Consider the following 16974-nt stretch of genomic DNA (forward strand, 5'->3'; position numbering starts at 1 on the left):
TGTATTACTCCGTTTTCACACTGCTGATAAAGACATACCCAGGACTGGGCAATTTACAAAAGAAATTGGTTTAATGGACTTGTTCCATGTGGCTGGGAAGGCCTCACAATCATGGCAGAAGGTGAAAGGCACATCTCACATGGCAGCAGACAAGAGAAAAGAGCTTGTGCAGGGAAACTCCCCTTTTTAAAACCATCAGATCTCATGAGACTTATTCACTATCACGAGAACAGCACAGGAAAGACCTGCCCCTATGATTCAATTACCTCCCACCGGGTTCCTCCCACAACACATGGGAATTCAAGATGAGATTTGGGTGGGGACACAGCCAAACCATATTAATTCCACCCCGTCCCTCCCAAACCTCATGTCCTCACATTTCAAAACAAATCCTTCCTTTCCAATGTTTCCCCAAAATCTTAGCTCATTTCAGTATTAACTCAAAAGTCCACAGTCCAAAATCTCATCTGAGACAAGGCAAGTCCCTTCCACCTATGAGCCTGTAAAATCAAAAGCAAGTGAGTTACTTCCTAAATACAATAGGGGTGCAGGCATTGAGTAAATACAGCCATTCTAAATGGGAGAAATTGGCCAAAACAAAGGGGCTACAGGCCCTGTGTAAGTCCAAAATCCAGCAGGGCTGTCAAATCTTAAAGCTCCAAAATGATCTCTTTTGACTCCATGTCTCAGATCCAGTTCATGCTTATGCAAGACAGGGCTCCCACAACTTTGGGCAGCTCCACCCCTGTGGCTTTGCAGGGTATATTCTCCTCCTGGCTGCTTTCACGGGCTGTGTTGAATGTCTATGGCTTTTCCAGGGGGACAGTGTAAGCTGTCAGTGGATCTACCATTCTGGGGTCTGGAGGACAGTGGCCTTCTACTCACAGCTCCACTAGGTGGTGCCCCAGTAGAGACTCTGTTTGGGTGGTCCCACCCCGCATTTCCCTTCCACACTGCCCTAGCAGAGGTTCTCCATGAAGGCCCTGCTCCTGTAGCAAAACTCTGCCTGGGCATCCGGACATTTCCATACATCTTCTGAAATCTAGACAGAGGTTCCCAAACCCCAATTCTTGACTTCTCTGCACTCACAGACTCAACACATCGTGGAAGCTGCCAAGGCTTGGAGTTTCCACCCTCTGAAGCCAAAGCCTGAGCTCTATGTTGGCCCCTTTCAGCCATGGCTGGAGCAGCTGGGACACAGGGCACCAAGTTCCCTAGGCTGCAAACAGCACATGGACCCTGGGCCCGGCCCATGAAACCATGTTTTCCTCCTAGGCCTCTGGGCCTGTGATGGGAGGGACTGCAGCAAAGGTCTCTGACACCCTGGACCTTTTTCTGTTTAACAACAGAAAAATCCTGGAGACATTTTTCCCATTGTCTTGGGGATTAACATTAGGCTCCTCATTACTTGTGCAAATTTCTGCACGTAGCTTGAATTTCTCCTTAGAAAATGGGATTTTCGTTTCTATCACATTGTCAGGCTGCAAATTTTCCAAACTTTTATGCTCCCCTTCACTTATAAAACTGAATGCCTTCAATACCACCCAAGTCACCTCTTGAATGCTTTGCTGCTTAGAAATTTCTTCTGCCAGATACTCTAAATCATCTCTCTCAAGATCAAAGTTCCACAAATCTCTAGGACAGGGGTAAAATGCCACCAGTCACTTTGCTAAAACATAACAAGAGTCACCTTTGCTCCAGTTCCCAACACATTCCTCATCTCCATCTGAGACCACGTCAGCCTGGACTTTATCATCCATATCACAAGCATCTTGGACAAAGTCATTCAACAAGTCTCTAGGAAGTTCCAAACTTTCCCACATTTTCCTGTCTTCTTCTGAGCCCTGCAAACTGTTCCAACCTCTGCCTGTTACCCAGTTCCAAAGTCACTTCCACATTTTCAGGTTATCTTTTCAGTAGTGCCCCACTCTCCTGGTATCAATTTACTGTATTAGTCGGTTTTCATGCTGCTGATAAAGACATACCCTGGACTGGGCAATTTACAAAAGAAAGAAGTTTAATGGACTTACAGTCCACGTGGCTGGAGAAGCCTCACAATTATGGAGGAAGGTAATGCACATCTCACAAGTGGTAGACAAGGGAAAAGAACTTCTGCAGGGAAACTCCCCTTTTTAAAACCATCAGATCTCATGAGACTTATTCACTATCACAAGAACAGCACAGGAAAGGTCTGCCCCCATGATTCGGTTACCTCCCACCAGGTTCCTCCTACAACATGTGGTAATTCAAGACAAGATCTGGGTAGGGACACAGCCAAACTACATTACCCAGAAAGAGAGGGAAAAAATTCCAGGGTTGATTTTTCCTCATAGAGAACTCTTCGTCTACCTAAAGAATTGTAACAACAGAAAATCTGAGATTGGGGGCTTGTTTTGTCTTTACATATTTCACTTATTAAGACAAGGTATTCAGATGTTGGTACCCAAACTTTACCACCCCAATATTATTTATAAAAGCTCTGAAATAGTTTCAACCTAGCATGACGTTTCAATATAAAAGAACTAATAAACACACAGAATTGGTATGAATATGTATGGTAGTCCTGTTTCATGGTGAGGTTACTGTGGAAGATGATCTAGTTGACCTCCCAAGCCACGAAAAATGTGTTTTATCTCACCAACACGCCCATTGCTGTAACCTATGGGCAAAGGAACCAAAGGTGTAATTATTCTATTAAACTATTTGTTACTCCATGAATGTAGTTTTGGCAGGCATTTCAGAACATGTTCAATATACGGTGACAAAATTTAGCAAGATCAGAGTCCCACATAAAGGTTTTATAATTCCTGTGTATAAGCTGACAATGCTGAGGGTGTCTGGGGGAAAAAGGCAAGGGCAGTAAAAACATTGCTAGGCAATTGCAGAGAAGGAATGCCAATTCCTCATGTAACAGCTTCTTCAATTCCAAACCCTAGCCACCCAGGTTTATGCACAGAAATGGCACTTGATTCACGTTCAAGTAGTCCTAGCTTCTAACCAGAGGTCCAGGGACTCCTCAGGACCCTCTACGGCAAAGCCCAGCAGCACTTTCAAGGCCAGGCCTTCCCTTGCCTCTCCCTCTATCCTCCACCCAAAGAGCGATTGGGCCTCTGCCTTGCCATCATCCTTGCCAGTGTCCATTCTGTTCATGAGTTTCTTCTCACCATGGCTACACCTCCCACTGTCACATTTTCTAGCATGGCTCTCACCTGGGCTCCTCCATTCATCAAGGGTCGTCTAGAAAAGAGCCTATCAAAGATGTGTGGGCAAGGTTCAGAGGCCCGAGGAGATGCTACAGCACAACGGGACTAGTCATGACAAGCCTTGAACAGTCCAAGGCCTGGCAGCCAAGGGGAGACACAGCTGTACTGGAGGCTGGACAGAGCTGACACAATTGAGGAGGGACTGCCCAGAGGCAGCTGCCATTATAGGTGGTCACAGACACTGCAAGCACCACAGAAAAAAAGCAAGCAAGCAAGAAGAATAGATACTCATGGCCTCTTGCTCCTCCTGGCCTCCCACTGACTGAACCCAAACCTAAGCCAGAGGGCAACAGAGTCCTAACGATGAATGTCCTTAAAGGCAGCCTCCACCGTGCAGACTAGAACAGCGAAGGGCAAAGAGGACTCAAGATGGACAAACAGAATAACCAGCATAGCTGCCGTGGGCGATGATGCTCCAAATCCTCCTCCCTTTTTTCTTTTTTTAAACAGCTAGTTATTCTGTAGAAACCACCAAGGGGGAGTTTCAAAATTATTCATTCAATAAAGTTTTTGTAGTCAGAGTCCTCTATTTGGGTCTGGACTTCAACATGGAGGTGGTAAACAGCCAGGCAGACTCCTGACCTAGGCAATGTTCTGAAGAAGGTCACCAAACTTTTGAGGCCTTCTAGTCCAGTGCTACAAAGTACGGTCTGTGGATGCAGCAACAGCATACCCTGAAACTTGATAAAAATGCAGATGATTGGGCCCTGTCCATGAGCTGTTGAATCAAAGTCTCTAAGGCCGAGGCCCTGGAATACATGTTTTAACAAGCCCTCCAGGGATTCTGATGCAGGCTCCAGTTTGAGAAGCTCTGCTTTAGCCCCACCCTTCACCGCGACCTGAGGCTAACCTCTCAGAGATCCTGGACTGAGAAGCCCAGACTAAGGGGTTCCTGACTCTTAACTTCCTCACGATGACCTTCAGCAGGATCCAACTGTGGAGCCTCAGTTTTCTTACTTAATTTCTACCAATATAACCAGGAAGATCTCTTTCAGCTCTTCAGAGAGACTGACCCTGGAATGCCTCAGATCTGTAATTCCAGACACTGATGATGATGAGACCAATGACAACAGCAGCAGCTCATGCTTACTGAGCATCCTCTACATAACCAGGTGGGCACTGCCTGTGCTTCACAGACGGTGAGGCTGCAGCATATAGAAAAGTTCGGAACCTGCTTTTCAGTCTATAAAAGAAAAAAAAGACTTTATTCCAGTTATGAAAAGAGTAAAATAAGAATCCATGTGAAAGTGCTTTGTGAAGGTAAAGCATTATATAAATCACGACAGAGTGAACACGCAACTACAGATGGGCTTTTCTAAGCTCTAGCTCCATTTGAGATATTCAAGGTAGATTAGAATATGTCTAGGCAGCTTTTTTTGTTTTTTTGTTTGTTTGTTTGTTTGTTTGTTTTAAGAGAGAGCTATGTGCCAAGAGCAGTGGGAAATTTGAATGCTTGAACATTATCCAAAAGAAGAGAAATCCACCTGGTAAGATCTCTGACAGACACATAGTGTTGCTGCCACTAAGTACTCTTCTGACACCTCTCCCAGAATTCTGTTTATGGCCAAACAAACCATTTAATCTTCTAGAAACAGATTTATAGATGTGTTCTTTTTACTTTTGTAATATGACAGATTCTTGATTTAATTAGATCCCTTTCCCATTTTCAAATGCTTCCTCTGCTAATGCATTAACTTCTCCCTCTCCAACTAAAGAGATGTGGTTAATATTAAAGACCCATCTTTCCATTTGTCTAAGATTCACCCCAAAGTGTCCTACTGGTTGAGTTGTCATCTCAACACAGAACACTGCTTGGACCTTGGCCAGACAAAGAACAAGAAATAAAACCTGGTTCCCTGTCCCACCATTGGTTCCCACGATAGAATACTGGTACTCCATTTTAGAGACAACAGACTCACAGAGGTTATCTGATTTACTCCAGGTCACACAGCCCTTAAGTGGTAAACTCATTTTAAAAAATGTTCTGTTACACCACAGCCAAATTGCATTTTAATAGATTGAAACAGGCATGATACTTCCCCTAATCTCCAAAAGTTATTATTATATCTTCTTCTCAACTTCAAAAAAATTTTTTTGCAAAGATTTCATACCTATGTACAAATTCATAGCACAATATAATGAGTCAACCATTTGCAGTGTTTTTTCATTACAGCCAACATTTAGAGTGTCAGAGCAAGAGAAGTGATAAGCTGTTCACTTCCCTCAACAGTAACAAGAGAGTAAACTAAATTTACCGTCAGCACCAAAGTCCTAAGTGTTAGGCAATCACAAGTATTTGCATGTATACCTCATAACAGCTGCAGGTAAATGATTTGACAAGGTCAAATTCAACTGAACAACAAAACCACCAATGGACCAAGTTTAAGTTGCTAGACCAGTTGGAAAAAAATACAGGAAGACAACCAACTAGAATGCGAAAACCCTGGTTTTCAGAATTGTAGCTTTAGTAAAGATTTGTTTTGTCTTGTTAGAAATCTTGAATGATATTTTCTCTACAGATAACACAAACAGTACAAAATGAAAAGGATTTGATAAGCAAGAAGTCAATGTCCCACGAACAAAGCAGATGAATACAAAACAGATTAACTGAGTCAGAGAAGGTAAGATCTGCCAACTCACTATACAAATTACAGTGACTAAAAGGCATGTCTAAATCTAATGTCATTTAGTTATATTCATGGTTCTCAGTTTTAGGAAAGGTATATGGAAAGTTTAACTTTTAAATTTTGCTTTCCTAAGAAAACAGATAATTATTTATATACACACACAGACACACACATAAACACACACATATATATATTTTAACACCCCCCCCACTTAGAATTTTGGTTTCTTCCACCTTCAACATTACTCTAAGGCTATTAATGCTTTTTGTAGGAAAAAAATTAAATTTATTCTCTTCTGACATTTAAATTATTACCTAAGCAATATGTATTCATATAGATTGTTAATTTAATCTTAATTTACATTTTTCACACTTCATAAATATATTGGGATTGTTTGTATACACCATGTTAAAGCTGTGATTTACTATGATATTTCTATAAACTATGTAGCTATATTTTTAAAATAAAAACATGGTTTACCATAGTTCCTTTATTCAAGGACATCAATAATTTTAAGATATGCCATCAATTTAATAAAGCTTTATAAGGAACAAAACAGTAAGTACTTCTTCAAATGATCACAGCAACCGTTAAGATACATCTCAATTTTGAAAGTGTCAAAATGAAAAAAAGAACATACATTAATTATCTTATTTAGAGAGAGGATGCAGAAGTGTTAGACTGTATACTATGGAGTCAGGTTTCTTGGGTTCAAATTTGGCTCCTTCTCTTATTCGGTGATCTTAGGCAACTCAACCTATGCCTCATTTTTCTCTTTGGGAAAAGACCACGAGACCATCTGCGACATAAGATGGTTGTTAGCAGGACTAAATGAGTTACTGTTCTTAAAGTACTTCAAACAACCTGATATGATAAATGTTATACTAGGAGTTGTTGAATATTAATAGTTATCATCATTTTCAGCACCACCACCTACCAGGGCTTACTGAAGCATTTGCTATATTTGGAGGTGAATGACTTCCAATTCAGCACCAGTAAAATATTTCGATTCAAAAAAAACATTTATTAGCAACTTGAATGAGTACTTATATCATATTTTTAGAGGAAAAGGAGAGAAAAGGTAAAATAATTGTAAAACCATGATGCTGCTTTCTGGAAGGCAAGTTAGTGAAGCACTTTCTAACCAGGGGTCTTGTGGCACAGGCTTCAGAACATCCACAAGCCCTCTGAAATGAGATGCAAAATTACATCTACAGGTGCACTTCTTTTCAGTGCTATCTTCTGATTCTTAAAAAGACCTGGAATCCCCCCCAAAACAAAAACAATTAAGAGAAATTCCATGCAGGTAATCACAGTACATTAAAAGGTAAACATACCAAAATTTAATTTCATTAAAAGATACTGTGCATTCTCAACTATTTTATTCTATTGTAAATAGGTTCAGTTACTTTGACAGGTATGTGCACTTCCAACTTCCTAATCTGAAGTTTTTTAAATATCAAGCATGTTACCATCAGAAATATAAATCCTGGGTTACAAGGAACTCATTCTACCTCTTCCAGTTTTCCACACAGGCCAGAAAAGGAACTTGCGTGCTTTATAAATCTCCAAGTAGATGTGTACTATGGAGAAAACAATGACTTCTAGGATGAGTCATCCCAAACCTTCATGTTTCTTGTGCAATGGCTGGTATTGCTGGGAGATGACTGACAGCTACTCTGCTCAAGCCATGGCCAAAGCTTGTGAGTAAAGACTGATTCCTTCTCATGAAGATAGAGAGTACACTGGTGGTTACCAGAGGCCAGGAAGGGTAGTGGAGAGGAGGGGATGAAGAGAGTTTGATTAACAGGTACAAATACACACTTAGATATAAGTAATGGATTGGGTGCGGTGGCTCACGCCTGTAATTCCAACACTTTTGGAGGGTGAGTCATGCGGATCACATGAGGCCAGGAGTTCGAGACCAGCCTGGCCAACGTGGCAAAACCCCATCTCTACTAAAAATACAAAAATTAGCCAGGTGTGGTGGCACACACCTGTAATCCCAGCTACTTGGGAGGGAGGCTGAGGCACAAGAATCGCTTGAATCCACGAGGTGGACGCTGCATGAGCCAAGATGGTGCCACTGTACTCCAGGTTGTGTGAAAGAGCAAGACTCTGCCTCAAAAAAAAAAAAAAAAAAAAGAGGTAATAAGACCCCGTGTTCCACAGATCTGTAGGGGCCAAGAGCAGTAGCTCACACCTGTAATTCCAGCACTTTGGGAGGCTGAGGCAGGCAGACCACTTGAGGTCAGGAGTTCAACACCAGCCTGGCCAACGTGGTGAAACCCCATCTCTACTAAAAATACAAAAATTAGCCAGGTACAGTAGTGGATGCCTGTAATCCCAGCTACTGAGGAGGCTGAGGCAGGAGAATCGCTTGAACCCAAGAGGTAGAGGTTGCAGTGAGCTGAGATCCCACCAATATATGTCAACCAGGGCAAGAGAGTAAGACACCAACCAAAAAAAAAAATAGGGTGACTATAATTTAACATTAATTTATTGTGCATTCCATTTCAAAGTAGCTTCAAGAGAACAATTTGAATGTTTCTAAAGAAAAGATAAATGTTTAAGGTGATGAATATCCCAATTACCCTTGATTATATTTATGTATCAAATTATCACATGTACCCTGAAAATATGTATCAATAAAAATAAATAAATGACTGATCCTGGAAGCCATTACTGAAGACAGTGGAAAGAGAATGAGCTGTACTTTGCACTAAGACTTGAAATGTTTCCTGCATCTATTGTTTCCATACACCATATGTTGTTATCCTTTCGAAGTTTTAGACAATATGATATTGCAGACAGGCGATAGTCTTTGCAATCAGGTAGTCCTGGGCTCCATTCTTTCTCTGCTGTTTCCTAGATGGTTAGCCATGGGAAGGCTTTTAACCTCTCTGGATTGTAATTTCCTCAGACCTCTTCCTTCAGGGGACTATGGAGGTTTCAACCTGAAGAAGACCTGCCACAGTGGCATCTACGGATTTTCCATTAACAAATGATTTATCATAATAATGATTTGCCACAAAAAATTAAGTCCTTGATTTTAACTATTTTACCTTTATATAAAATCTTATGATTTCTCAAAAAGTACTTCCAGATCATATATCATTACTGGAATTATCTATGCTCCTAACAAAGATTGTTATGCAGTATTGAGGCAAAAAAATCACAAGTACTCAAAGTCACTACCAGTGACTTATTTCCTACCTTTCCATCTATTGTTAGCTATACAAGTTGCCAATTACTGCCACATCAATTTAAGAGAATGTGCAAGTATGAAATGAAGACTATTTGTTATGGTACCAGTATTTAGACACCACCTAAAACACTTACTGTATGTTAGGATATCATGTGCTTTTAAAAAATAGAATCCGACATTGCATACGAAAGCAAAAATGTTTGTGTCTAGATTTCTATAAATGTCCATGAAAGTCCATTTGCCTAGAGTAAGCATCCTGCCAGGGAGATAACTATTTAAGATCCAATGTACCCAACACTTTATATTATCTCTATTCTTGGAAAAACCTGATCCGCTATGTATGTCATTACAGAGGAAGAAACTAAGGCTCAGAGAGCTCAGAGAATAACTCATGCAAGGATATCAAGTGATAGCACTGGGATTCAAACCCACTCTGAAGCTACAGCCTGTGTCTTTTCCTGGGATCTAATTATGTCACCAAAGTGTAGGGGTTGGGAGGGAAACGAAGAAATAAGTATACAAAATATTAACTTGCCATTCAGTTCCTTTGCTAGAATTCACAAGAAATTAAATGAATCTACAGTTTCTTTTCCTTCTTCCCAAATAAATATTTTTGAAGTTGGCATCCACAGAGCTTTATTTTATCTGTAGCCATAGCTAACATAGTTTTACACCAAGATCAGGATAGTAGTTTGTCAGCAAGCAGAGACAGCGAAGTCAGTATGTCTCAAATAAGTTCAGCATGTGTCCCTCATATCTGATCTGACTCACCCTTCCTGGCACATGCATGGCTCTCTTAAAGGCCTTTATCTTCTGGCTGCCATAAGCAGATGAGAACAAAGTAAGTTGGGTGAATTCACAAGGTTTTTGGATTGACCTTGATCAAGTGAGCATGGCTGATTTTGCTTACGACACATGGATGCTGTTTTGTTTTTTACTTTTTTTTTTTTTTTTGTAGATACACGGTCTTGCTTTGTTGCCCAGGCTGGCCTTGAGCTACTTTTAATTTAAGTAAATATTAGTTACCTTTCACCTATAACCACAATGCTTCTCCCCACTTCCCCTAAACCCAATATGTCAATAATAAACTTCTGTGTACTCAAATAAAAGTTAAAAGTCTGACATTATTAATGGCATTTATTAACCTCTCTCAGAGTGGTAAGGATAATATCAGCAGGCACTATAAGGCTATCACAGTTTACAGTAAATAGACCCTTTGCCCTCTCAATGCATTTGAGGAAAACTAAAGTTAATTCGGAGCATGGACTTGGCTCTATGGAAACAGGATACCTAGATGCAAACCTCCCTTCTGGCACACACTCTGTAACCTTGAGCAAATTACATTTGTGTCTCCGTTTCTTCATCTGTAGAATGCAAATAGCAGCATCTAACTCATAGGCTTGTAGTGTGAGTTGAAGTTTATATCAAAATATGCATGGTATATAATTAAGTGCTATGATGTTAGCCATTGATTTCAACTTAAATACAAAGAATAAATGACATGTTTTGCCTGTAGAATAGGTGGCTAAAATGGCGATTGGGCATACTGCATACTGGTATATAACTTGGATCGGTTTGTATTTCTCAATCAATAAAGTCAAGTTTCTAGCAGAGGAGGGTATTGAGTCAGAGCTAAAGCACTCCAGCTTGGACAAAGGGAAAGGGATACTTTGTTCCTTTTTGAGGGGAAATCATCTGGGCAAAGAGATTATAAAAGAAAAAGAGAGAACCTCATTCAGAGGGCTACCAGCTGTTCTTCCCAGTTTCTCAATTTTGAAGAGCACAGGCCATAAGAACCCTGGCTAGTAAAGGGTGGTTAAAGAGAATTAGACCCTTCTGATGACCAATCCAAAAGCTGGGAATCACTGAAGGTCTTTGGTGAGCAATTTGGCACAATTGGTGAATCGTTCTGGCTGTTGTAAATGAAACAGATATCAAGACGTTGAAGACAGTGGCAGAAGCTGCAGAAAACATGACAGCAGCCAAAGCCCAAAATAAGTCAGTCCCAGCATTTTGACAGTACATATAGAAAAAGGGAATAGCTGTTATCGGTTCTTTTATTAGGGGGAAAATATCAGTCTTAGCAACAACCTGATGAGAATGATTTAAAAAGAAACAAAAAAGTAAGGTAGTAGGCTTAAGACTATGGGAAAAATAATGCAACCACTAAGAGAGGCAAAAGATGGGGAAATGAACGATTGTCAGTTAAAAAAAAAAAAAAAAAATCAATGCTCCTTGAGAAAATGGCTGATTTCAGGGTTTCAGGTCTGCAGCAGCAGAGTATGGACAAGATACACCTAGAATATCTTGTGCCAGAAAAGTAAGAAAGGTATTCGAGTTTACTGGGGCCATTTAAAAAGTATATAGGAGACAAGGACAAACCAAGCACCAAAAAGGTTATTGACTGAAGTGACAGAAACAAATACATTAAGATTCATGAGTTCTTAATGACACTTAAAAAAGGAAAACTCACTGGTTCTCACTGGAGGTTGTTAAAGCACCAAATCATTACTCTGATAGTTGATAAAAGGAAAAAATTAAGACTTTTCCCTGTCTATCCTGCACATTGTGAATTTCAGGAGACCTAAATAATTTATGAGGGAAAGTTCTTTATAGACAGAATTCCAATTAATAAATGCAAGAAGAATGATGGATTCAGATCATCACCATTTTGCAACCCCTAATGAAAAGGATCTAGGCTACAACCATCTGTGATACTAAAATCATTAAGTAGAAGGCAGACAGCTAAGTGACACTACCTAAACTCACTAATCAATCTTTCTGTCTCAAAAAGAGAGATATCCAGACATTATGAGTCTCATGATGTGATGCAACCGATTTTACACAGCACCATCAATGAAGGTTACTTGTCTTTGAACCTGAATCTACTCAAACCTCTATATCTAACTGCCAGATCACAGGAAACCGAGAACAGAGGAACAAGCTAAACACCACCACAAGGAATCAGTCCAAACAGTAGGATGTTCTACTGCACAAACGAACCTCTCTCTTCCGCAAATTAATGGCATGAAAAAAGGGAGGGGAAGCTGTTATAAAATAAAATAGATTTAAAATCCTAACAACTAAATACAGTATGTGGACCTTGTTTAGCTCCTATTTCCAACAATCATAAGTAAAAAGACATCTTTGAGAACATTTGAATATGGAAATTCTATGTTTAAATTATTAATATTTTAGGTGTGAAAAACGCAAAGTTTTGCTGTTGCTTTTAATGTCCTCATCAGGACCGTAAACTGAAAAATTTGTGAGTAAGACCACATGATGTATAGAATTTTGTTTTAAAATACACTAGCCCCTATAAAAGTGTATGAAGGAGGAAAAGAAATGAAACAAGACTGGCAAAACGCTAATAACTGTTGAAGTATAGGTGTTCATTATACCATTCTCTCATAATCTCTGTTATACAATTTAAAAAATTAAAGGTTTTGTCAGGAACTCAGGTTGTGCATGACCTTGCTACTGATTTTTAGGAGGTGGCTAGGGCCCTCCCACAACGTACAACTTAGTCTTTCCCTCATTTGTCCCAAAGAAGTGCAAAGAGTCTTAACCAGTATGCATGCTGAATTCAACACAACTAGAAGTGACTGAACTGAGGAACCAAGGAACTCAGGTATATTAACCAAATGACAGTTTGATTTTTCCTAGTAAGAGATAGCCTACAACACAGTGAGACCCCCAGCCTCTAAAGGAAATAGGAAAAAACAATTAGCCAGGCATGGTGGTGGGTGCCTGTATCCAAGCTACTCAGGAGGCTGAGGTGGGAAGGCCGCTTCAGCCCAGAAGGTCGAGGGTACAGTGAGCTGTGATCACACCACTGCACTCCAGCCTAGGTGACAGAGCAAAATCCAGTCTCAAAAAAAAAAAAAAACCCTACAATGCACCTGGGTTATTGAGCAACACAACCCACAAAGGGCTTTGCTAATGTCAGTTGATGTCAGATTGTCCAGTTTGTGGGAGCCCAGGGGCAGCATGGACAAGGACCACACATATTCCTAAATCAGATCTTGGTCAATATAGGAGCTGAAAATTCAACCAACTTATGTAATGCACAAAGCTGAGTCTTTATTAGTGGTAATGAATTTCTGTTAACTTGTCCCTGAAGTCACACAGCTCCAGTCTGGCGGTATGGCCCATGAGACACAAAGCTGAAAGTCTACAAAAAGATCCAAGCCGCGATTTGTTTGCATTAGCATCACTGCCCAATCCAAGGTGGTTAACCAGACAATCCCAGATGCTAACAAGTCACCAACTAACCAGTCTGGTACATATTCTACTTGTATCTCTCTGTCTTTCAAATCCCTTGTGTTTTGGACTGTTATGTTTATACCCCCTACAAAATTCTTATGTTGAAGCCCTAACCCCTAATGCAACATTATTTGGAGATGAGGCCTTTGAGAATTATTTAGGGTTAGACTAAGTCATGATGGTGGGGCCCTCATGATGGGATTAGTGGCCTTATGAGAAAAGGTAGGCCTCTTTTCCTCTGCATATACCAAGGGAAGGCCATGCGAGGATATACGAGAAAGTGGTCATCTGCAGGCCAGGAAGAGAGCCCTCACCAAAAACCAAATCAGCCTACACATTGATCTCAGGCTTCCCAGCGTCCCGAACTATGAGAAAATAAATTTGTGTTGTTTAAGCCACAGTCTATGGTATTTTGTTATGACAGCCTGAGCTGCCTAAGATAAGTTCATATTTCACTTGTTTTTCTCCTTCTTTCAACCCCCTTCCTACTCCTCTGATAGGGAAGATTCCAAAATCACAAAGGTGATTCCGAGGTAGAAGAAAGGGGAAATAAATAGTCAAATAAACAGTCAAAAAAGTATGAGTTTCCAACATTGGAAAAATTGACAATCAATCTTCCTTCAATAAAAACTGGTCATGCACTTTCGAAATGTGTTTGGAAAGTCCCAAAAAGAAGTAATACAGTATTAGAATCAAAGAGGGTTAATAAAGCACACTTTATTTGAGGTAACCATATTCAGAGTAATCAAAAAATAAAACTAAATCGGTATATTGACAGGTATACAACATCATCCCAGGCAGCAAGAAACATGAGTATGAACGCAAATGAATACTATAGATCTATCTATACAGAAACCCTCAGCAATTCTTGTCGCAGATTGCCTGGCGGCCCTCATGTCTTCAGTATTCTGTGCCATGAAAAAGTAACCGTCAAGGATAATAGAAACACAATTTGACCTGCTTTCCCTAGATTCCTTTAAAGTCTGTAACTCCGGTTCTTGTTTATTTCAACACCACATCCTGGGGACACATTTCCTCACTTACTTTGCAGGCAATTCTAAATGCCACATGTTAAGGTCACTTGTGGGCAATTCCTAAACTCTCTGGGTCACCGACTTTAAGAATGCCCCATCACTCCCAGAGAATCCTCAGAACATCTTCTGAGACGGACCTGGGATGGACCATTTTCCACCTGAGATGGAAAATGCCTAGGAAAAGAGAGATGCGGCCTCGAGAAGCTGAAGACCTACATCAGTTCAGACCCTTCCCTATCCAAAGGAGGGCGCATCAAAACAAGCGGTTATCCCTCGCTCTCAAGTTTACACACACCCATCTCTGAAAGAGCTAGAAGTCTCCCAGTAAGGGCTTGTTTTAAGGTAGACAAGACTGCATTTTTAAAAGTACAGCCTAACAGGAAAGAAAGCTACATTGTGGCAGCTTCTCATTAAAGACCACTTAATAATAAATTTTTTAAAGACGAGTAGAACCCACCAAAGATGCCGCCAAGCCCTGGTGAGCAGGGAAATCTGAGTAAGTCTGCTCTGTGTCCTGAGGCCCTGGCAGGGCCTCCTAGGTGGCTTCTTAAAGATCCCAGGAGACAATCAGCAGATCTTCCTGCTTCTCTTAAAAATACAAAACATGCCTGACCTGCTCGGATCATTAGATGCACTCAGAACCCAATGAGGGACACTCCTTCACCAGGGAATCATATCTGAACACACCATCAGGAAGTCAATATTGAAGGTTCTTGGGGGCGTGAACCCCCCTGCTCAAGAGGGTGTCCAGGAGTATCAAGTGGTGGAGACACCGGAAACCAGGAGCTGGAAGCTCACCCAAGAGCTTCCGACTCCTGGGTCTCCCACTCGGCGGTGGAGGCCACCAAAACCAGTCCCGCTGCCCAGAGCTTGCAACGGGACCTCCAAAATAAGCACACACGTCGCAGTCGCATGCGTCCCGCATTCGCAAACTGGAATGCCGCTCATGGGGCCTGAAGCTTGCGGTTGGGACAGGGCTGGCTGGCTGTTGGATGCTGGACACCTGCAGCTTCGCCTCTGAGAAGAGGCAAACAGCTCTTCTTCCGCCGATGCCCGGCCCCACAGCCTGAATCCGGGGGCCCTGGGGTTAAGTCAGGTGCAGCCTGCGGGGGTGGGGGGAGGGCGGGGGAAACCGTCGCTCAAGGGGTGGCACCTCAAAACCCAGCCGTCCCGGGCCCCTCTTCAGCCGAATCCGGCAGAAGGGCGTCCCTTCCGCCACCTCCCCAACTTCCAGACGCCCCCATCAGCGGCCCCGGGGTGGGCGCGGGCTCCATGTGCGCACCGCCCGTGCCCAGTCGGCCAGGGCCGGGCCACTCACCCGGCCCCCAGCGGCGCTCCGCTTCCTCCGCAGCGTGAGCCCGCTCCGCAGCAGCGCTGGCAGGTCCCTCAGCCGCGGCCGCAGCGACGCCGGCGGCTGCTCGCGCTCGGGCTCCCGGGCGCTGGGGCTGCGGCGCAGGGCGCCGTCTGCCGCCACCACTGCTGCCGCGGCGGCTAGGGCCGGGCTCTCGCACGGCGGCTGCATCTTGATGGAACCCACTGCCATCCTCATGCCCTGACGGCGCTGCGGCGCCGGGGGCTCCTCTCTACCGCGCTCGCCTCCGCGCGCCGTCCGCGCCTTCGCCAGGAAGCGAGAGGGCGCGACTGCGGCTCGGGCGCGGGGCGCGCTGCCAGCCGCTGCCCATTGGCGCGCGCCGCGGCCCCCGCGAGGCTCAGCCCCGCGCGCCTCCCCTCCCCTCCTCTCTCCTCCCCTCCCCGCCCAGGTGCGCCAGCCCCGCCCCGCCCCGCCCTTTAGCCTGAGAACTCCGCCTGGGACCTGGCCCCCTCCGATCTCCCACTCGGGACCCAGGAGGAAGAGGGTACCTTGGGTACCGGCTCATCCACAGGTGCGGAATTCCCAGAATCTCCGCCAAGCCCACTCTTCTGCTCTCTCCCCCTGTCCCCCTACCCCTTAGGCTGAAAAGTCCTGCTTCGCTTCACTTTTCCGAACAGCCAGGGATTGACTTGGACCTCACCCAAGTGTGCTGAAGAGTCCGCCCTCCCGCACCTTTTGCACAGCCTGGCCCCTCATCGTAGTCTTTACTCCTACGAACTGTTTTGGCCAAGGAACTTCAAAATAGGTACGCTACAAGGCAAACACCATGAGGCAGAACTGCTTTGCGCCGACCCTTCTTGGCACACGCATCCTTAAAGGACGAAGGGAGACAACTTTTGTTGGTTATGATCGGTGTTGAGCAGAGTAGCTGCAAGTCTGGTGACCTGAAGGTGAATCTCTGTTAACATGTCAGAACCTGACCTTCCCTGAAAGCCCGCTGCTGTGATGAATGTGCTTGGTGAACTGTAAAGGCCTGCCGTGGTGTGAATCATTGTTTACACCCTTCCAGGAGGCAGGAATTCTGGATCATTGAGAGTGAAACTATTCCAGCAGTGCGTTAAACGCCAGGGAGTGGGAATCTTCATATCCCAGCTCAATCTGTCTTCAACAAGGGCCAGCCAGGGTTTTGACTTCTCATCAGTGGGGCGCTGGGATCCCCATCTTTGTCTAAGACTTACAAAAGTTGAATAAGCTTATTCACATT

At 43.1% G+C, this 16974-nt stretch overlaps 1 protein-coding gene across 2 annotated transcripts in view; it reads right to left on the minus strand.

Moving 5' to 3' along the window:
* The window catches only part of RAPGEF5 (Rap guanine nucleotide exchange factor 5), a 241612-nt gene extending 225500 nt beyond the window's left edge, over positions 1–16112 (minus strand). For both annotated transcript variants that reach the window (XM_033192533.1, XM_033192532.1), the window contains exon 1: positions 15717–16112. In XM_033192533.1, the coding sequence (XP_033048424.1) occupies positions 15717–15947 (231 nt within the window). In that variant the 5' untranslated portion in view covers positions 15948–16112. The remainder of the gene's footprint in view (positions 1–15716) is intronic.
* Positions 16113–16974: the final 862 nt, after the last annotated feature.

The sequence above is a fragment of the Trachypithecus francoisi genome, unplaced genomic scaffold, assembly GCF_009764315.1.
Source record: "Trachypithecus francoisi isolate TF-2019V2 unplaced genomic scaffold, Tfra_2.0 Lachesis_group4, whole genome shotgun sequence".
Lineage (NCBI taxonomy): Eukaryota > Metazoa > Chordata > Mammalia > Primates > Cercopithecidae > Trachypithecus > Trachypithecus francoisi.